This window comes from Petaurus breviceps, unplaced genomic scaffold (genome assembly GCF_028583685.1).
Source record: "Petaurus breviceps papuanus isolate PSGF00001 unplaced genomic scaffold, PetGlider_PUasm1.0 176, whole genome shotgun sequence".
NCBI lineage: Eukaryota > Metazoa > Chordata > Mammalia > Diprotodontia > Petauridae > Petaurus > Petaurus breviceps.
The window spans coordinates 16,212,540-16,234,373 of record NW_027185771.1 but is presented as its reverse complement, the minus strand read 5'-3'; the positions used below and the strand labels follow the sequence as shown (position 1 = coordinate 16,234,373).

General features: G+C 40.5%; 1 protein-coding gene across 1 annotated transcript; it reads right to left on the bottom strand.

Annotated features, from left to right (window-relative positions):
* Positions 1-15,914: 15,914 nt before the first annotated feature.
* On the bottom strand, positions 15,915-20,259 carry LOC138159416 (large ribosomal subunit protein eL43-like). Its single transcript, XM_069085740.1, has one exon. The coding sequence runs from the start codon at positions 16,291-16,293 to the stop codon at positions 16,015-16,017; it is 279 nt and encodes a 92-aa protein (XP_068941841.1). The 5' UTR covers positions 16,294-20,259; the 3' UTR covers positions 15,915-16,014.
* Positions 20,260-21,834: the final 1,575 nt, after the last annotated feature.

Here is a 21,834-nt window from a genome sequence, read left to right as displayed (position 1 = left end):
GCATATGTAAATGAGCACTGGCAATGAGGCATGAGAGAAAAATAAACTCAGGAGTGCAGTGAATTCATGAATGTGTGCTAAACCACAAAACAGAGAACGATCCCAAAGCACGTAAAACGTCTCATTGCCCACAGGGGCCAGGGCTGCTCTGAGCACAGTGGGCCTTGGGGTAAGGCCCTGACAGCTCTGGACTGCAGATCTACCTCCTGCACCCCAGGCTCAAGGCAATTTTTTCTACCTTGGTCCAGCAAAACCCTAGAAATAGAGTCCATGTCCCTAAAATAGCAGTTCAATAAGGTTTTGTTATCAATAAGGTTGTTGTGAGGATCAAATGAGATAACAAATGTGAAGGGCTTAGCACAGTGCCTGGCACACAAGTGCTATATAAATGTTAGCTATTATTGGTGGCGGGGTTGTTAAGTGAACATTTGGTTTTTGGGTTTTTTTTTTTTAAGTTTTACTGTATTTTTTTTTTACATTACTATAACTTTCCAAAGATCCCAACAGCTCCCTCCCTTGTAACAAGTACAGTCAAGTAAAATAAATCAAAACATTGGTCACCTCTAAAAATGTCAGCCTCGTATTGCACATATGGTTCCTCGACTCTCTGCTGAGAGGCCACAGGCACCTCCCCATCGGGGCTCTGAGGTCACAATTGGCCACTGGCCAGAGTTCTGAAGGCTAATCAAATGCTCTTTCCAGACTCCGGCTTGCCTTTCCTGCACTGCCCTGTGAGAGGCCCACCGGACAACTCCTACTCATCTCTCACCCTCACCTCCACCCCAGGCACCTGAAATCAGGTATCAAATCAAGTTCCAGTCACCAGCTAATAAGATTGATGACATTTAAGCCAAAAGAACCCTGCTGAAAAATGTGACCTACTGCTTTAATGTGTCCCCATCACAGCAGATTAATCAAGGAGACAGTCCTCTGATTCCACCCAGAATCTCTTGATTGGAAAGTCAATTTGTTTCCAGAAAGGAGAGATATGGCATGCTCTTCCCTTTTGCCCAACAAAATTCATAAAGAGGAATAGCATGGGTAGTTCTTATGTTGCCTGATGTCAGCAGGTGAATGAAAGACTTGGCTACCAATCCAATGAGTTTGCCATTTCCACACCCAGCTATTTCAGTCAATCAATCAACAGGCATTTATTAAGCGCTCATTATATGCCAAGCACACTGTGCTATGCACTGAGAATACAAAGAATGAGAAAATAGTCTCTGCCCTCAAAAGGAGCTCACAGTCCAATGGCAACTATCTACTCAGATATAAGATACAGAGTATATGGAAGATGATCTAAGAGGAGAGGGACTGAGCCGCTGGGAGAACTGGAAAGGCCTCCTTTGAGGGAAGCCAGGAAATGTAAGTGAGGAAGGGGAGTCAAGGTCCTGGAACAGCAGCTCTAGACCCTGGAAATGCAGTGCAGTGTGCTGGGCCTGGAGTCAGGAAGACAGACCTGAGTTCACATGTGGCCTCAAAACACAGGGATGTAACCATGGACAAGTCACTTTACCTTGTTTGCCTCAGTTTCCTCATCTGTTATATAAGCTGGAGGAGATAGGCAAACCACTAAGAGCCCAAATGGGGTCACTAAACATATAAAACAAACAGCAGTTTACCCACCTAGGATGACAGGTGGGGTCAGGAAGGGCTCCAAATACCTGTAACAGTTGCATAAGCAGCTAGGTAAGTCACCTCAGGACCCAAAATGGGCAGACTATATACCTTTTAGGGATCAAATAATGATAATAACACCTAACATTTATGCAGCACTTAACTATGTACTGTGCTGAGTGCTATACAATTACTGTATCATTTGATCCCTGTAATCCTGGGAGCTGCTCTTCCAGGACCTAATCTAATCACCTCTGGAGGAGCTAAAGGGAGAATGAATAGATAGGGATTATCTGGTTGTTTTTTTTTCCTGTCTGCTTTCAAATCAGTCACCAGATACATTTCTTAGTGCCTAGAATGCACAGCACTGTACTAGGCACTCTAGGGTGTGGAGGGCTCTTTTCATGCTTTGCTATATTATTATCCCCATTTGACAGATGAAGAAACTGAGGAAGAGGTAAGGGCCACCCAAATGCTGTCTATATCTGAATTTGAACTCAGTCTTCCTAACCCCAAGCCCAGCTCTATACACTGCATATGCAAAGTGCCTGGTAAATGACAAAACTCTATAAATGTCAGTCATTAGGAATGCAAATTGACCCCTTAGTGGCCTAGTAATGAAGGTTACACTTTGCAATATCCATGGCCAAAAACCAAAAATTATTGGTCTGACATATTAACCCAGAAGCAAGCCTGGGTCCTCTAAGGTCACTGTTGACTTGAGTCAATCTGAGAGAGAAAAAATGAGTAAAGCAAGGACCCAGGTGAAGAAGCCTTGTTGCTCAGGGAGCCTTCTACTAGGAGGTCATGGACCCTCTCAAGAAAACAGGGGTATTTCCAGGAAGAAGTCACTACCAGAGAACATGGAGATGAGGTCATTTCTGGAGGACATCTGTCTGAGGAGCAATAATACCTAACAGAGGGTGAGTGGAAACCTCAGTGGGTCAGTTAATGCATGGGGTACAGGAATGAGGAAAATAAGTGTGCGGGCCAGAAGCAGGAGAGGCACTGTAACCTGGCAGAGAAGAGGGGCTGAGCATCAGCAGCCTGGCATTCAGCTTCTAGCTCTGCTATTCACCATGTGGCCAGACAAGTCACTAAATCTCTTGAGGCCTCAAAATTTCCTCTCCTGTAAAAGACAGGCATGGGGCTACATGATTTCCAATACCCTTTCTTACATTTTATTTAGTCGTAAATACTATCATTTATTATTAAAGTGGGACTAGCCAACAGGGAGCAGCCACAGCCAGTCAGAAGATCACCATAACCTCCTCACTAGTCAGATCAGAGGACTGAAAACTGGAAGAGACCCTGAAGATCTAGTGCAATCCCCTCACTCTGCAGATGAAGCAGCAGTTCCAAGAGCTTTATTTCAGTCCTTGCCCTATTTATCCTTTTTGCAAAATCCTAGAGGTGACCTACTTCTTGAAACTCTGTCCTCCCTTGGTTTCTGTGACACTGCACAGTCTTATTCCTGCTTCCCAACTGCCTGAAAGAGAATGCTGGTGTAATGTCAAAAAACCAGTTCAAGTCCTGGCTCTGACATCTACCAGCTATGTGACCTTGTGCACCTGATTTAACTTGCCAATGCCTCCATTTCCTGATCTATAGAATAAAGACAAATGGGGCGGTCAGGTGGCGCAATGAGTAAGAGCACCGGCCCCGGAGTTGGGAGACCCAGGATCAGTTCCAGCCTCAGATACGTAGCACCCACACAAAATAACTGGCCATGTTACCTCGAGCAAGTTACTTAACCCCAATTGCTTTAAAAAAAAAAAAAAAGAAGAAAGACAATTACACTTAACTACCCTGAAAGGTTGTAAGGAAAGAACTTTGTAAAACTGATAGCTCAATTTAAATATTATCATTTCTACTTTTGGATCTTCATGTTCATTCACTGAGTACTCTTAAATACTCAATAATACTAATAATAAATAATAGTAACAGTAAATAGTAAGTTCTCTCCATTCATTCCTAAAGAACTTCGATCAACTCTTATGGCTTTGTGTGCCATCTTTTCAATGTCTTACAATCCTATATTTCCAATCCTTCCATTCTGCTTTTCAAACTACCCTGAGAATGTCCTCTTATTTCTGATGTATTCAATACTTTCCTCATTAATTTTTTCCCAAAATGGGCTATTAAGTTACCATTCTATATCTCTTCCTTTCCCCCATTAAACCACTAGGGTCACCAACACTTCTTACCTCTCGTTTTTTAAAAAATTTTAATTCAATCATTAATTATTTTTTCAGATATGACTTCTCTCCCTCCCCCTATTGAAAAGGCAAGAAAAAACAAATCCACGTGCAGTCAAGCAAAACAAATACCTACATTAGTCATGTTTTTTTTTTAATTTTAATTTTTTTTAAGCAATTGGGGTTAAGTAACTTGCTCAAGGTTACATGGCCAGTTATTTCTGGGTGTGGTGCTAAGTGTCAGAGCCCAGATTCGATCCCAGGTCATCCCGACCGTTGGGCCGGTGCTCTTACTCACTGAGCCACCTGGTCGCCCCAGTCATGTTTTTTTAATGCCGTAATTTGAATGGAGTCTATCACTACTCTATCTGGAAGTGCATAGCATGTTCCATCAGGAATCTTCTAGGATTGTGGTTGGTCCATTGTATTGATCAGAGTTCTGAAGTCTTTCAAAGCTGCTTATCTTTCTAATATTGTTAATGTATACACTCTTCCCTTGGTTCTGCTCACTTCATTTCAAATCAGTTTATATGAATCTTCTCAGGTTTTTCTGAAACCATTCCCTTCATCATATTTTCAATATATTTTAATTTCATTAAATATTCCCCAATTACATATAAAAAAATCTTAACATTCATTTTCAAAAATTGAGTTACACATTTTCTTCTTTTTTCCTTACTCTCCCCCCTCCCTGAGATGGCAAGCAACTGGATATCAGTTATACATGCAAAGTTGTGCAAAACATCTCCATGTCAGTCGTGCTACAAAACAGAGGTGAAAAATACGGAAGAGTATGTTAAATCCGCACTCGGAGCCTATTAGTTCTTTCTCCAGAGGTGGATAGCGCTTTTCATCGTGGGTGCTCTGGAATTGTCTTGCATCCTCATCTTGATCCATGTGGCTAAGTCTTTCACAGTTAATCATCCTAATAGTACTGCTGTTACTGTTGACATTGTTTTCCTGGCTCAGCTCACTTCACTTTGCATCAGTTCATACAAGTCTTTCCAGGTTTTTCTGAAACCATCCTGTTCATCATTTCTTATAGCACAATACTATTCCATGGTATTCATATACCCTAACTTGTTTAGTTATTCCCCAATTGATGGAATTTCCCTCAATTTCCAATTCTTTGCCACTACAAAAGATCTGCTATGAATATTTCTCCATATATTTTGTCTACACTTACCTCTGCTTAATTTTTTTTATCAAATTATTTTATTTTCAGATCTGACTTCTTATTTCGTTGATCTCTTTGGGTTATAGACGTTCTAGTGGTATTGCAGGGTAAAAGGATATGCACTGTTCAAGAGTTGAGGGCGGGGCATAATTCCAAATGTCTTTTCAGAATGGCTAGACCAGTTCACTGCTCCATTAATAGTACATCAATATACCTGTTTCCCCATAGTCTCATCAGCATTTGTTATTCCATTTTTTATTTGGTTAACTTTACCAATACGACGGATGTAAGATGGTACTTCAGAGTTTTTTAATGTGCATTTCCCAATTAGTGATTAAGAACATTTTAAAAAATATGCTATGAGGCAGCCAGGTAGCACAGCAAGTAAGAGCACCGGCTCCAGTGTTGAGACCTGGAGATCGAATCCCGGGCTCAGACACTTAGCACCCACCCAGAAACACCTGACCATGTAACTTTGAGCAAGTTACTTAACCCCAATTGCTTAGGGGCGGCCAGGTGGCTCAGCGAGTACGAGCACCGGCTCCAGTGTTGGGACGACCTGGAGATCGAATCCCGGGCTCAGACACTCAGCACCACACCCAGAAATAACTGGCCGTGTAACCTTGAGCAAGTTACTTAACCCCGATTGCTTAAAAAAAAAAATATGCTATGGTCAGGGCAGCTAGGTGGCGCAGTGAGTAAAGTGCCAGCCATGGAGTCAGGAGGACCTGAGTTCGGATCTGGGATCAGACACTAAACACAAAAAAGCTAGCTGTGTAACCTTGGGAAAGTTACTTAACCACAATTGCCTTCCAAAAGGCAAAAAAAAAAAAAAATGCTATGGAAAACCTGGATTTCTTTTATGGATAAAGGAAGAGTATATGACCAAGCAAGAGATAGGAAGGATCACAGGAAAATGGATAATTTTGATTAGATGGCATTTAAAAGGTTTTGCACAAACAAAACTAATGCAGTCAAAACTGGAAGGAAAGCAAGAAACTGGAGAGGGGGAATTTTATTTTTAAATCAAATGCTTTATTAACTTCTGGTTTACAACATTCATTTCTGCAAGATTTTGAGTTACAAATTTTCTCCCCATTTTCCCCCTACACACCACCCCAAAATAGCAATCCCATTGGATATCCCCTCCTCCAATCTGCTCTCTCCTATATCTTCCCCTATCCCCCCTCCGATTTTCCAGTAGGACATGGTGGATCTCTATGCCCCAGTGCCTGTATATCTTATTTCCCAGTTACATGTAAAATAATATTAATTATATATATATATATATATATATATATATATATATATATATATATATTTAAAAATTTGGTTTTAAAACTTTGAATTCTAGATTCATTCCCTTCCTCCCTTGTCACCCACCCTTACTGGGAAAATAAGCAATTCAGTATAGGTAGTACATGTGTAGCTATGTAAAACATTTCCATAGTGGATATATTGTAAAAGACTCACTATATTTCCCTCCCTCCTATCCCACCTCCCACTTGTTCTATTCTCTGCTTTGATCCTGTCCCTTTTCAAAAGTGGGTGCTTCCAACTTCCCTCCCCCCAGCCTGCCCTCCCTTCCATCACCCCCCCTCTCATCCCCTTCTCCCTACTCTCCTGTACAGTGAGATACCCTATTTAGTGTGTATGTCACTCCCTCCCTAAGCCAAATTCAATGAGAATAAGGTTGACCCATTCCCTTTCGCCTTCCTGTTCTTCCCCTCCATTGTAACCATTTTCCCTTGCCTCTTCTATGTGAGATAGTTTACCCCATTCTGTCTCTCCCCATCTCCTTTCATTATATTCCTCTCTCACCTCTTAATTTCACCTTTTAAGTATCATCCCTTCCTATTAAATTGGTTCAGTTCCCTCTATGTATACCTGTAAACATATATATATATAGGGTAGCCAAGCGCCGCAGTAAGAGCGCCAGCCCCGGAGTCAGGAGACCTGGGATCGGTTCCGGCCTCCGATACTTAGCATGCACACAAAATAAGTGGCTATGTAACCTTGAGCAAGTTAGTTAAACCCAATTGCTTTAAAAAAAACACATATATACACACATTCATATATGCATCCATATGCCCATATAGACATATATGTATGTATACGTATATACACATATATACATACGTATATATTTCTATTCCCTTAAACTATTCTCATACTGAGAAAAGTTTCATCAGTTACAATTATAATTTTTCCTTGTAGAGATGTAAATAGTTCAACTTTTATAAGTTCCTTATGATTTCTTTTCCCTGTTTACCTTCTCATGCTTCTCTTGCTTCTTGTATCTGAATGTCAAATTTTCTATTCAACTCTGGTTTTTTCATCAAGAATGCTTGAAAGTCCTCTATTCCACTGAATAACCATATTTTCCCCTGAAACATGATACTCAGTTTTGCTGGGTAGGTGATTCTTGGTTTTAATCCCAGCTCCTCTGACGTATGGAATATCATATTCCAAGCCCTTCAATCCCTCAGTGTAGAAGCTGCCAGATCCTGTGTTATCCTGATTTGTGTTTCCACAATATTCAAATTGTTTCTTCCTGGCTGCTTGTAATATTTTCTCCTTGATCTGGGAATTTTGGAACCTGGCTATAATATTCCTAGGAGTTTACTTTTGGGGATCTTTTTCAGGAGGTGACCAGTGGATTCTTTCAACTTCTATTTAGCCCTCTGGTTCTAAAACATCAGGGCAGTTTTCCTTGAGAATTTCTTGAAGGATGATTTCTAGGCTCTTTTTTTGATCATGGCTTTCAGGTAGTCCAATAATTTTTAAATTATCTCCCCTGGATCTATTTTCCAGGTCAGTGGGTTTCCCAGTGAGATATTTCACATTGCCTTCTATTTTTTCATTTGTTTGGATCTGTTTAATAGTATCTTGATTTCTCATAAAGTCACTAGCTTCCATTTGCTTCAATCTAATTCTGAAGGGATGATTCTCTTCAGTGAGCATTTAAGATTCTTTTTCCATCTGGCAAATTCAGCTTTTTAAGGCATTCTTTTCCTCATTGCCTTTTTGATCCTCTTTTGCCATTTGAGTTAGTCTATTTTTTAAGGTGTTATTTTCTTCAGTCAGGTTGTTGACTCTCATTTCATAATTTTCTTGCCTCATTCTCATTTCTCTTCCCAATTTTTCCTCCACTTCTCTTATTTACTTTTCAAAATCCTTCTTAAGGTCCTCTATGGGCTGTAACCAGCTCGTATTTTTCTTGGAAGCTTTTGGTGCAGGGGTTCTGACTTCATTGTCTTCCTCCTGTTCCATGCTTTGATCTTTTTGTCCCCAAAATACGAGTGTAAAGTTGGGTTGCTCTGTTTGTTCTGCTTCCTTTGCTTGCTCATGTTGGCACTCAATTACTTGACTTTTGGGCTTTCTGCCACCAGACAGTGGAGTTTCGTACCAAATGCTGGGGTTTTCTCAGCTGCCGAAGGTATCATTAGTTGGGTGCCCTCTCTGAAGCCTCCATACACTCTGGCAAGCTGGTCGCACACCCCAGGACCTCCACCCTAGACCACAATCCATATCCAAGCAGGTTGAAGCAAAAGTGATTACCCCTCAGACTGGTCACTTGGTCCCCCTACAATCTGCTGGCCAGGAGCTGAAGCAGCCACTTGGCTGCGGCTGCACAGTCCAGTGCCTCAGCCACTTCTTGCCTCCAGAGCAAAAGCTGATCACACTCCCAACTACTAGATTCCAAAGTCCACACTGCACTGACCTCTCACTTTGTCCTTAGCATGTGTTGATAATTCTGGAAACCGCCACATCTGCTGGTGATCTGAAGTCCCTCAAGCTGGTGGCTGGTCAGGCCCACCCTGGGGCTAAAACCTCAGGCTTGATAGGGCTGGGGTCAGCTCCCAGAGCACTTCACTGGCCGCTACCTGCCAGCCTGCCAAGCTAACCTCAGCAGGAGGTTAGCTTCTCTGTGTCATTTTGTGGGTTCTATAGCTCCAAAGTTGCTTTAGAGTAACCTTTTACATGAATTGGGAGGGGGGAGGTGAAAGCCAGAGCCTTGAGGAAGTCCTGTTTCTATTCTGACATCTTGCCTCCCGAGAGGGAATTTTTCAAATAGCAAGTTTCTCTGATAAGGTCTTATTTCTCAACTATACAGGGAAGAGAGCCAAATTTATAAAAAGAAGAGCCATTCCACAGGTAATAAATGGCCAAAGGATATAAACAGGGCAGTTTTCAGCAGAAGAAATTCAGGCTATCAATATGAAAAATGCTCAAATCACTACTAAAGAAATACAAATTACCACCTCATACCTATCAGATTATCTAACATTAAAGAAAAGGATATGTCCTGGAAGGGATGTGGAAAAATAAGGACATTAAAGCACTGTCGGTGGAGTTGAGAACTGGTCTGACCATTCTGGAGAACAATTTGGAACTATGCCCTAAAGGTTTATAAAACTGTCCATCTCCTTTTGACCAACAATACATTGCTAGGTCTGTGTCCTAAGGAGAGATCAAAGAAAAGGGGAAAGGATACTTTTTGTGTTGACAAAGAATCAGAAATTAAGTGGGTGCCCATCAATTGGGAAATGGTTGAACAACTTGTGGAGTAGGATTGTGATGAAATTCTTTTGTGCCGAAAGAAATGACAAGTAGGATGGTTTCAGAAAAACTTGGGAAGACTCATAGCAACTGATGTAGAATAAAGTGAGCAGAACCAGGAGAATATTGTACACAGTAATAGTAGTATTGTAAGGATGGCTGTAGCCTTAGCTACTCTGATTAGGAAAATGATTCCATGGGACAATTCCAAAGGACCCATGATGAAAAATGGTCCCCCATTTTCCCACCTCTAGAAAGAGAACTGATGAACTGAGTGCAGATTAAAACATACCCTTTTCAATTTTTATGCATATATGTGTGTATATATGTGCACACACATATCAACAGATGATATGGAAATATTTTGCATAACTTCACATGTATAACTGACGCTGTCTCAATGTGTGGGGAAGGGGCAGGAGGGAGAGAATTTGGAACTCAATTTTAAAAAATTAAAAAATGAATTTTTAAAGGAATCACAGGTTCAAATTTTTTTTGGGGGGGTGGAAAGCTTGAATTTCTTCTGAAAACTATCTGTTCATATCCTGTGATATGGGAAATAGCTCTTATTCTTATTGGTCTATTCTCTATATATCTTAGAATCAAAACGTTTATCAGAAAAAATTTGCGGCAGATTCCCACCACCACCACCAATTTCCTACTTCTCTTCTACTTTTAGTTGCATTGGCTTTATTTATACAAAAGCTCTCAAATTTTATTAATCAAAACTGTCCACCTTACCTCCTGTTACCTCTCTAGCACTTATTTGGTCATGAACTTTACCCCTATTCATAGATCCAACAGTAATTTCTTCCATGCTCTTCTAATTTTATGTCATTATGTCTAAATCACATACATTTGCAGTTTATCTTGGTATATGGTGTATAATATCAGTTTATACCTAGTTTCTGTCAGACTGCTTTCCAGTTTTCCCAGTAATTTTTGTTGAAGTGAGTTCTTGCCCCCAAAGTTGGGATCTTTAAGTTTATTAAATATCAGCTTGCTATGATTATTTGCATCTGTATAGTGTCCCCCTAAACTGTTCCAAAAATCAATATTTCTATTTCTTACTCAGTATGAAATTGTTTTAATGATTATAATTTTGTAGTATAGTTTAAGATCTGGTACTGCTAGGTCCCTTTGCTGACATTTCAAAAGAAAATTCCCTTGACATTTTTGATCTTTTATTCCTCCAGAAGAATTTTACTATTTTCCCCTAGCTCTATAATCTTTTAGCAGTTCAAATGGTATTTGCACTCTATGAGTAAATTAAGTAGTATTGTCTTTTTTTATTGGTTCAGCCAACCATGAGCAATTAATATTGTTCTGTAACTGTTGTTCATATAGTTCCCAAGTGCATCTTGGCATGCAGACTTCTAAAAGTTTTAAACTGTCTGTAGTTCTCTTAAATGGAAGTTTTCTCTTTCTTCTCTCTTGATTTTATTGGTAATAGTCAGAAATGCTAATTAGTGTTTATCATATATTTTGCAACTTTGCTTGTTTTAATTTTTGAAAGAAGTTTGCTTGTTTCAAGTAGTTTTTCAGTTGATTCTGTTTTCTAAGTAAACCATCCTAGTACGTGCAAAAAGTGATTTTCTTTCCTTCTTGCTGATGTTTATTCCTTCAATTTCTTTTTCTTGTCTTACTGTGATAGCAAGCAATTCTAGCAATATATTGATTAGCAATGGTGAGAACAGATAGCCTTGCTTTACCCCTGATTTTATTGGAAAGGCCTCTAGCTTATTCCCATTATAATAATGCTGGCTCTTGGTTTTAGATAAATGTTAAGTATCTTTTTTTTTTTTTAATAAGCAATTGGGGTTAAGTAACTTGCTCAAGTTTACACAGCCAGTTATTTCTGGGTGTGGTGCTAAGTATCAAAGCCCAGATTTGATCCCAGGTCGTCCTGACTCTGGGGCCGGTGCTCTTACTGTGCCACCTGGCCACCCCTACGGATCTTTTTTTTTTAATACAGCAATTGGGGTTAAGTAACTTGCTCAAGGTTAGACAGCCAGCTATTTCGGATGTGGTGCTGAGTATCTGAGCCCAGATTCGATCCCCAGGTCTTCCTGACACTGGGGCCAGTGCTCTTACTTGCTGAGCCACCTGGCCACCCCTAAGCAATTGGGGTTAAGTAACTTGCTCAAGGTTACACGGCCAGGTGTTTCGGGGTGGGTGCTAAGTGTCTGAGCCCGGATTCGATCCCCAGGTCATCCTGACACTGGGGCCAGTGCTCCATCTCGCTGTGCTACCTGGCTGCCCTCCTACATATCTTTTTAAGAAAAGCTCTGCTTATTCCTGTTTTCTAGTGTTTTTTTTAACATGGATGGGAAGGTTTTTCCTGTTCTCTGATATAATTGTATGACTTTTGGTAATAATATAGTCAATTATGTTTGTAGTTTTCTTAATATTGAACCAATCTTGCATTCCTAATATAAATACAGTCTGGTCTTAGTGTATAACTTTGTGTTATGTTGCTTGAGTCTCTCCAGTGATATTTAAAATTTTTCGTATCAATATTCATTAGGAATATTGATCTGGAGCTGTCGGCTGGAGGGCCCTCAGATCACCAGCAGCAGTGGCAGTTTCCAGAATTATCAACACATACGTGCCAATGACAAAGTGAGAGGGTGGACGTCCCAGGCTGCATGACCAGCTTGCCAGAGCATGTGGAGGCTCGGAGAGGGCACTCAACTAACAGCTACGGCAGCTAAGAAAATCCCAGTGATTGGGACAAAGATCCACTGTCTGGTAGCAGAGTCCTACTGTGGCAAAAAGCTCAAAAGTCAAGTAATTCAGTGCCAACATGAGCAAGCAAAGGAAGCAAAGCAAGGAGAGCAATCCAACTTTATACTCCTATTTTGGGGACAAAAAGAATTAAAGCATGGAACAGGAGGAAGACAGCCAAGTCAGAACTCCTGCACCAAAAATTTCTTTTTTTTTTTTTTAAAGCAATTGGGGTTAAGTAACTTGCTCAAGGTTACACGGCCAGTTATTATTTCTGGGTGTGGTGCTGAGTATCTGAGCCCAGATTTGATCCAGGTCATCCCGACACTGGAGCCGGTGCTCTTACTCGCTGAGCCACCTGGCCGCCCCTAAGCAATTGGGGTTAAGTAACTTGCTCAAGGTTACACGGCCAGGTGTTTCTGGGTGGGTGCTAAGTGTCTGAGCCCGGGATTCGATCTCCAGGTCTCTCTCAACACTGGAGCCAGTGCTCTTACTCGCTGTGCTACCTGGCCACCCCACACCAAAAATTTCTAAGAAAAATATGAGCTGGTTACAAGCCATAGAGGACCTTAAGAAGAATGTTGAAAACCAAATAAGAGAAGTGGAGGAAAAACTGGGAAGAGAAATGAGAATAATGCAAGAAAATTACAAAATGAGAGTCAACAACCTGACTGAAGAAAATAACACCTTATAAAAACAGACTAACTCAGATGGCAAAAGAGGGTCAAAAAGGCAATGAGGAAAAGAATGCCTTAAAAAGCTGAATTTGCCAGATGGAAAAAGAATCTTAAAAGCTCACTGAAGAGAATCATTCCTTCAGAATTAGATTGGAGCAAATGGAAGCTAGTGACTTTATGAAAAATCAAGATACTATTAAACAGATCCAAAGAAATGAAAAAAAGAATAGAAGGCAATGTGAAATATCTCACTGGGAAACCCACTGACCTGGAAAATAGATCCAGGGGAGATAATTTAAAAATTACTGGACTACCTGAAAGCCATGATCAAAAAAAGAGCCTAGAAATCATCCTTCAAGAAATTCTCAAGAAAAACTGCCCTGATGTCTTAGAACCAGAGGGCTAAATAGAGGTTGAAAGAATCCACTGGTCACCTCCTGAAAAAGATCCCCAAAAGTAAACTCCTAGGAATATTATAGCCAGGTTCCAAAATTCCCAGATCAAGGAGAAAATATTACAAGCAGCCAGGAAGAAACAATTTGAATATTGTGGAAACACAATCAGGATAACACAGGATCTGGCAGCTTCTACACTGAGGGATTGAAGGACTTGGAATATGATATTCTCAAAGGAGCTGGGATTAAAACCAAGAATCACCTACCCAGCAAAACTGAGTATCATGTTTCAGGGGAAAATATGGTCATTCAATGGAATAAAGGACTTTCAAGCATTCTTAATGAAAATACCAGAGTTCATTAGAAAATTTGACATTCAGATACAAGAAGCAAGAGAAGCATGAGAAGGTAAACAGGGAAATCATGAGGAACTTATCAAAGTAGAACTATTTACATTCCTACATTAATAGGATAAAAACGATAACTGTAACTGATGAAACTTTTCTCAGTATGAGAAGTTGAAGGGAACAGAAATATGTGTGTGTGTGTATATAATGTATATTTGTATATACATTATACATATGTATACAAACATATGTCTATATAGGAGGGTGTATGGGCATATGACTACATATGTGAATGTGTACAGGTATACATAGAAAGAGGGCACAGAACCAATTTAATAGGAAGGGATGATACTTAAAAGGTGCTATTTAGAGGTGAGAGGAATATAATGAGAGATGGGGAGACATAGAATGGGGTAAACTTTATCTGTTATAGGAATGTAAATTTTAAGATCTTCCCTGCTCCTAGGTCAAGTGTACCTGGAACCTGTGGTGGGAGACTTATTTTTCAGGAACACTCACACCTTGGTGCTTTGTGATTGGGCAGTGGGTCAAGAGGGTCGTTACATTCTCTGAGCCTGGAGAAGGCTATATAAACCTTGATGTGAGACTTTGTTTTGGGGCTCACTTTGAGAAGTGTTGTGTGACTTGACCAGACAAGACTCTGGGAAGCCATTGTCAAGCCCCCCAGCTTTGAAAAACCCAGATGTTGATGTTTCCCTCTTTGGTAACTGTGATTTGGTATGGATGTAATGGCTGGACAGAGGCCTGTCTGCTTGAAATGTTTCTGTCTGTGTACTCTGAAGTTCAGGGTGCTGACCTTTTTCCCCTGAACTAGGTAAATGATGTTTGATTGATTAAAGCAAGACTGTTAACCCATTCTGAGTTGCTTTCCTTTATTAAAGCAGATCTAAGAACCTGTGTTGGCAGCCATCCTGGGGATGCTGAGGTCCTTGCTGTTAAACTATCTCACACAGAAGAGGCAAGGGGAAATGGTTACAATGGAAAGGAAGAGCAGGAAGGTAAAAGGAAATGGGTCAACCTTATTCTCATTGAATTTGGCTTAGGGAGGGAATGACATACACACTAAATAGGGTATGTCACCCTACAGAAGAGCAGGGGGAAAGGCGATGAGGGGGGGATGAATGGAATAGAGGGCAGGCTGGAGGGGGGAGGGAAGTTGGAAGAACCCACTTTTGAAAAAGGACAGGATCAAAGTAGAGAATAGAACAAGTGGGAAGTAGGATAGGAGGGAGGGAAATATAGTCAGTCTTTTATAATATGTAAATGTTTTGCATAGCTACACATGTACAACCTATACTGAATTGCTTATCTTTCCAGTAAGGGTGGGTGACAAGGGAGGAAGGGAATGAATCTGGAATTCAACGTTTTAAAACCAAATGTTTAAAATATATATAATTAATATTATTTTACATGTAACTGGGAAATAAGATATACAGGCACTGGGGCATAGAGATCCACCATGCCCTACTGGAAAATCGGAGGGGGGATGGGGGAAGATGTGGGAGAGAGTAGACTGGAGGAGGGGATATCCAGTGGGATCACTATTTTGGGGTGGTGGGTAGGGGAAAAACGGGGAGAAAATTTGTAACTCAAAATGTTGCAGAAACAAACAATGTAAACTAGAAGTTAATAAAGCATTTGATAAAATTTTAAAAAGAAAAAACTTTAAAAAGGAGTATTGGTCTATAGTTTTCATTTTGTTAGGATTCTTTCTAGTTTTGGTATTAAGACTGAATTTGTGTCAGCAGGATTTTGGTAGGACCCTTTCTTTTTTTTTTTTTCCAATTTACATAGTAAATAAATCTTTAAATGTTTGGTAGAATTTGCTATTTGGTCCAACTAGTCCTACATTTTGTTTTGTTTTGTTTTTTTCCCCTGTGGGAGTTCATTTTTGGCTTAATTTCTTTTTCTAAGATAGGGTTTCTTAAATATTGTATTTCCTGCTGTTTATCTGGTTAATTCACAGCTTTGTAAATATTCTTGTTTCCATTTTCTTACCCACCATTCTTCTTAAACCTTTGTCATATTGCTTCTATCCCCAAAACTCAAGGGAAACTTCTTGTAAGGTCACCAATGATCTTTTTATTCTCAGTCCTTATCCTTCTCTACCTCTCTGCAGCACTTGATACTGCTAACCACTCCTATCTGCAAAATATTCTCTCTCACTTGGGTTTTTGTGGAATTACCTCATGTTTCTTTTTTTTTTTTGATTACTAAAAACCAAAGTGATTTTTATTCAATAAATTAACCCATTTATTGTTGGACTATGGGCTACAGATATTTGATAAGATTTTACTGGTCTTTCAATTCCTTCAGTCTTCTGATGGCAGATTTGACTGTGACTGCAGAGGTGGTATTGTAGGTCCATGGACCACCAGCTACTGTTTTCATACAGGATCCACAGTGCCAGATACCCACAGCCCATCTCTTCATTTTGGTCTTGCCACAGAAGGAGCAGGTATACTTGGCATGCTGGCTAATTTCAATTTTCTTCACCACTTTCCTGAGGGATGCACCATAACGTGTTCCATATTTACCAACAATTCCGACCTTCTTGGTACGTTTAGCCATGTTATCGGCTCTGGGGCTGGAGCTGGGAGAGGCTACCTCATGTTTCTGTCAGTATGATTCTTTTCAGTCTGCTTTAGTAGATTTCGCTATGCACTCCTCTCTTACATTCTTTCTCTGTTATCTCAATGGCTCCCATGGATTCAATATTTGTCTCTAGGTAAATAACCTCTAAATCTACAACCAGTCCCCATCTGAAATCAAGTCCTATACCTCTTAAGTCAGGAAGAATTCAATCCTTTCACTTATTAGCTGTGTGACCCTTAACCTCCATCAACCTCAATTTCTTTAACTGGAAAATAGAGATAATAATAGCACCTCCTTGAGTTCTTGTGAAGATCAAATGAGATACTTGTAAAGCATTTGGCACAGCCCTAGCATACAGAAGGTACTCAGTAAATGCCTGGGTTTTTTTTTTCTGACACCACCTATATGCCCCAGAGATTTACCAAAATCACTATGTCCAAAATAGAATTCGTTATCTTCCCCCCCAAACCATCCTTCTTCCTAACTTTTCCATTTCTAATGAGGATATCACCATTCTGCTAGTCACATAGGTCTACAACTCAGGAGGAAGGCATACTCAACTCTTTAATTTCCCTCATCTCCCATACAAAATCAGTCTTTGTCAATCTCATCTCTTTAGTCAGTCAACACAACATGTATTAAGTATCTACTAAGTGCCAGACATTGGGCTAAGTTCTGGGGATACTAAGACAGGCAAAGACACTGTCCCTGCCCTCACGGAGCTCATATGCTAACAGAGGAGACAACACAAACAGTGTAAGTAGAATGTAATATCAGAGCAAAGGCTGAGGGGGAACCAGGAAAGATGCAGGTGAGATCTGAGCTAGGTCTTTGAAGGAAACCAGAAAAGTCAGGAACTGGGAGATGAGGAAGGAAAGCCTTCCAAACAAGTTGTGTGTGAGGGGAGCGGCTAGGTGGGGCAGTGAATAGAGCACCAGCCCTGGAAACAGTAGAACCTGAGTTCAAATCCAGCCTCAAATCCACTTAATACTTACTAGTCATGTAACCTTGGGCAAGTCACTTAACCCCAATTGCCCTGCCTTCCCCCCTCCAAAAAAAAGTTGTGTGAGGAAAAGCAATTAGGAGAATATAGTTGTCACAGAATTCATAAAGAGAAGTCAGTGCAGAAAGACTGAAAAGTTGAAAGGGTCTAGATTGTAAAGGGTTTTAAATACCAGAGATTTTACATTTGGTCTTGAAGATAACAGGAAGGCATTAGAGCTTACTGAGTACAGGAGGTAACATGATCAGACCTAAACTTTAGGTAAATCACTTTGGCTTTGAGCAAAGGATAGGATAGAGTGGGAAGAGACTTGAACAGGGGGATCAGTTATCAGACTATTTTCAATGGTCCAAAGAAGGGATGAGGGTCTATACCATGATGAAGGCTGTATAAAAGACAGATATACATGATAGATATTGATTAGAAACATGTCTTACATTCATTCCTTCTTCTCTACAAAAACTATAACCATTCTAGTTCAGGCCCATGCCCAAACTCCTATAATAGCCTCCTAACTGGTCTCCCTACATTCAGTTTCTCCCCTCTCTAAATCACCTTTCTTCATACAGCTACTTAAAAATTTGAGATCGGACCACATCACTATCTGCTCAAGAAGTGTCCATGGCTCCCTATTGCCTTTAGGTTAAAATAGAAACTCCTGTTTGGCACTTACAACCCATCATATTAAGCTCCAGCATATCTTAGATGATTACATATTCCTCCTCTTCATATCCTCTGTAATTTAGCCAATTTTGCTTGCTTATCCCTGGCACATGACATTCTATCTCCACTCTCCATGACTGGCAGTGTAAAGTCAATCAACATTCACAAAGTGACTATCAAATGCCAGGCCCTGTGCTAAGTGCGGCGGTTACAAATGAAGAAAACAGTCCCTGTTCTCAAGGAGCTTTCGATCTAATGGGAGAAGACAACAAAAAGAAACTGAAAAAGCAGGAATGAGACACAGGCAGAGTTAATTTAGAGACATCTGAGTGGTTCAGCCCCCTAAGATGTTCTGAGCTGAGCTCCCTCCTTAAACAGAGGTTTTGGCGTTCCTGGCTCCACCCCCATCAGAGGGCAGGGATGAGGCAGAATTCCACAGCTGATGAGATCTTGCAGGATGATATTTTCCCAATAATGAGCTTCCTGAGGCATAGTAGAAAGTCTGAGAAGTCCCAGAGTTGTGTGATGAGAAATGAGGAACGACAGCACTCAAGTCTTACAACAACCTATGAGCTAAGTCCCCCGGGTACTATCATCCTTATTTTTTACCTGAGGAAAATGAAGCAAGGCTCAGAGCACTACATGACTTGTCTGTGTTCACCCCCTAACTGAGTGACAGAGATGACATGAACCCAGGTCTCTCCTAATACTCACTGCTGTACATACGTGCAGTCCTAAGCTAGAGTTTGCCACTAAGCAGCAGTGTGGTCTTGGGTCTTTCATCCAACATTTATTAAGTGCCTACTGTATGCAGAGTACTTCCTCCCCCCAAGTTTAGATAGTCAATATTAAAAACCAATATTCTCGGTTTACTCCCTTGTAAAGTGGGAATAATCTGTTCTGCCCACTTTACAGGGTTGTTATAAGGATCAAACGAAAAAAGAGAGACGAGTTATTTTAGCCTGAGCAAAGGAAAGAAGTAAATAAGTAGAGAATACCAGAGGTCCCAATCGGGCCTTCAAAATGTTCTGAAAAAAAAAAAAAAAAGACTGAATTTGGCAGCTGTTTCTAGGAGTTTTCTAACTGATTTACAGGGCTTACATTATCAGGTCTTGGTTTCCTCAATACTTCCAAGATGAAGCTCTCTCCTGTGATAGAATACAAACTTTTTAATTGAAGGAACTATTTCGTCTATCTCAGTAACTCTGGTCTTTAGTATGGTACCTGGCGCACAAACAAAAGCTTTAATGAAAGCCTGCTGATTGATGACCACACCCTACCACACCACACCCCTAACACTAGTACCCTGCAATACCTTGGTAGATTGTTTTCATCAGAGGCTGTGGTTAAAAAATAGTAATCATCTAGGGGGTCAACCTTCATTCAATAACGAGCCTCTCTCAACTGAACTAAGTTATTCAAAACAGTCCAAGGCCTTAGACTTACACAATAATTATTTCAGCTCACTAGAACTTGCCAGAATTTACAATCAACTACAGACATTCTGAGAATCCAAGGCTATCTTCATGCCTCAATGAGATATCGAAGTAGGATCTCGGTGTGAAGGATAGGATGGAATGAAGCACTTACTGAACTCAAAGGATCACAGCTATAAAACAGAAATGGCTCTTAGAGATCATCAAGCCCATTCCCTTCACCTTATGGAAGAATGTTTGAATAAATCACTTTCTATGTACAAATCTGGAAACAGAAAGATGAAACAGTCCCTGCTCTCAAGGAGCTCACATTCTAATAGGAGGAACTAAGTGGCTGGAGTGTGACCCTGGAGTCAAGACCCAGTTCAAATTGTGTGACCTTGAGCAACTCAGTTTCAACTGCAAAATGGGGATAATGGTAGCACCTCCCTCCCAGGGTTGTTATGAGGATTAAATATTTGTAAAGCACTTAATACATGCTTGGCACATCACAGGCCAGGCTACACAAATGTTTTGTTGTTTTTTGTGTTCAACTTTTCATGACTCCATTTGGAGTTTTCTTGGCAAAGATACTGGATTGGTTTACCACTTCCTTCTCAGGTTCATTTTACAGATAAGTAAACTGAGGCAAACAGGATGAAGTGACTTGCTCAGGGTCATAGTCAGTGTCTAAGGCCAGATTTGAACTCAGGATTTCCTAATTCCAGGCCTGGTACTCTATCCACTCTACCACCTAGCTGTCCACACAAATTATTGTTAGTTATTATTATTATTGCAACATATGGAAGGTTTCAGGTCTAAATTAGGGAGAGATACAGCAACAAAGCAGATATTAATGCCTCTTCTTTGATGTCATTTCCACTGACAGAATGGCATCCATTTCTGATGCTGAATGATTTGACAGAGTCAAGGCCTTTGATAGCAAGTATCTTTCTTCTGGACTGTGGCTGCAGCCCCTGCAAATCCTCTCCATAAGAGTGGCTTCTGGGGATGATGGCTGAGGGCACTGGGTTATTCCCAAGATTTTTGGGCTCAGGGTTCTGGACTGTCTCCATCACAGCCTGAGAGAAAGGGTGGTCATGCAATAGTGACTTCACTTACCTAGAACATTCTGCCTTCTGTCTTTCCCTAGAGCACTTTGCTGCTTTAGTTGGGCAGCCCTGCGGGAAGCAAATGGTTGGCAAAGAGGAAACTAGAGTGAAAAAGGTTAAAGTACCTGGCCAAGGCCACACAGCTAGTAAGTATCTAAGGTAAGATTAGAACCCAAGTCTTTTTGCCTCCAAGTCCAGTACTCTGTCCTCTCTATCACACTGCTTCTTACATGGGGCTCTGCTTGGTCTACTCTGCCAACAATTGATTCAGGCCTTGTTAAAGAGTTATTCCTCATATTCAAAGGAAGTGGAGAAAGGGAGATCAAGGCAAAGATGCAGCAATGGCTGAGCCCTGTTTGCTTACCAGGAAAATATTCTGTAAAAGTCTTTTCTTTATTCATCACAAAGAAAACATCTCTAGCATCTAGAATAGAAGAACGCCTCCCTCCCAAGTTTGTCTGAAGACACAAAGTAGCCACTGACATTTAGCAATGGTCAAAAGATACAAAATACAAATGGTAAAGACAAGGTTCATGCAGACTAATACTGCTTCTGAAAGCAGACAGAGGGAGGGGTTTAAGAGGTCCTTTTCCTAACATCCACCTTAAGGGTTTGAGGGCCTGTAACTTTAAGTCTCAATTATCCCTTAGTAACTCTCATTAGCATCTCTCATTCTTGAATTTACCTTAATTTTTCTACCTCAGACCCAGTAGGGTCTAAGGGATAGGCAAGCCTTGGAGCTAAAAGCTGTGCTTCTGAAACATATGAGGGGCAGGTCACCTGACATCCTGCTGCACCTTCCTTCTTAATCTCTAAATTACAAATGAATAGTAGATCAACACCAAAGAAACCACAAAACAGGCCCAAAACTGTATGCAAATTTCTATTTCCAGCTTGTATCACCAAAAAGAGATAAGGAGTTTTGTAACTACAATGTAATTACTTACTATGTAAATGTTTCCTTTTATATACAGATCACCTAACTACCTCCCCAGGCTTCCATGGAGACCCCAGATTGTAATTCAGAATATCCTAGAATTTAAAACCCTATTCCATTCATACACATAAGTCAATGCAATCTATAAGGTTGTTTTGGATAGCAAATGGACTTCACTGTGGTAAAGGATAAAGAACCAAATCTACATCAGAGGGTGCTTATGGAGGAACAGAACTGCTCTCTAAAACTGATTCTAAGCAAGACCAAGATTCTATTGGGAAGCTTTTCTTTCAAAGGTCTTCTTTCCACACCAGAGCATTCGCATTTTAAGTCCATCTTCTCCGGATCTAGTCCTAGTCATCTTTCCTGACAGGCACCTAAGGTATT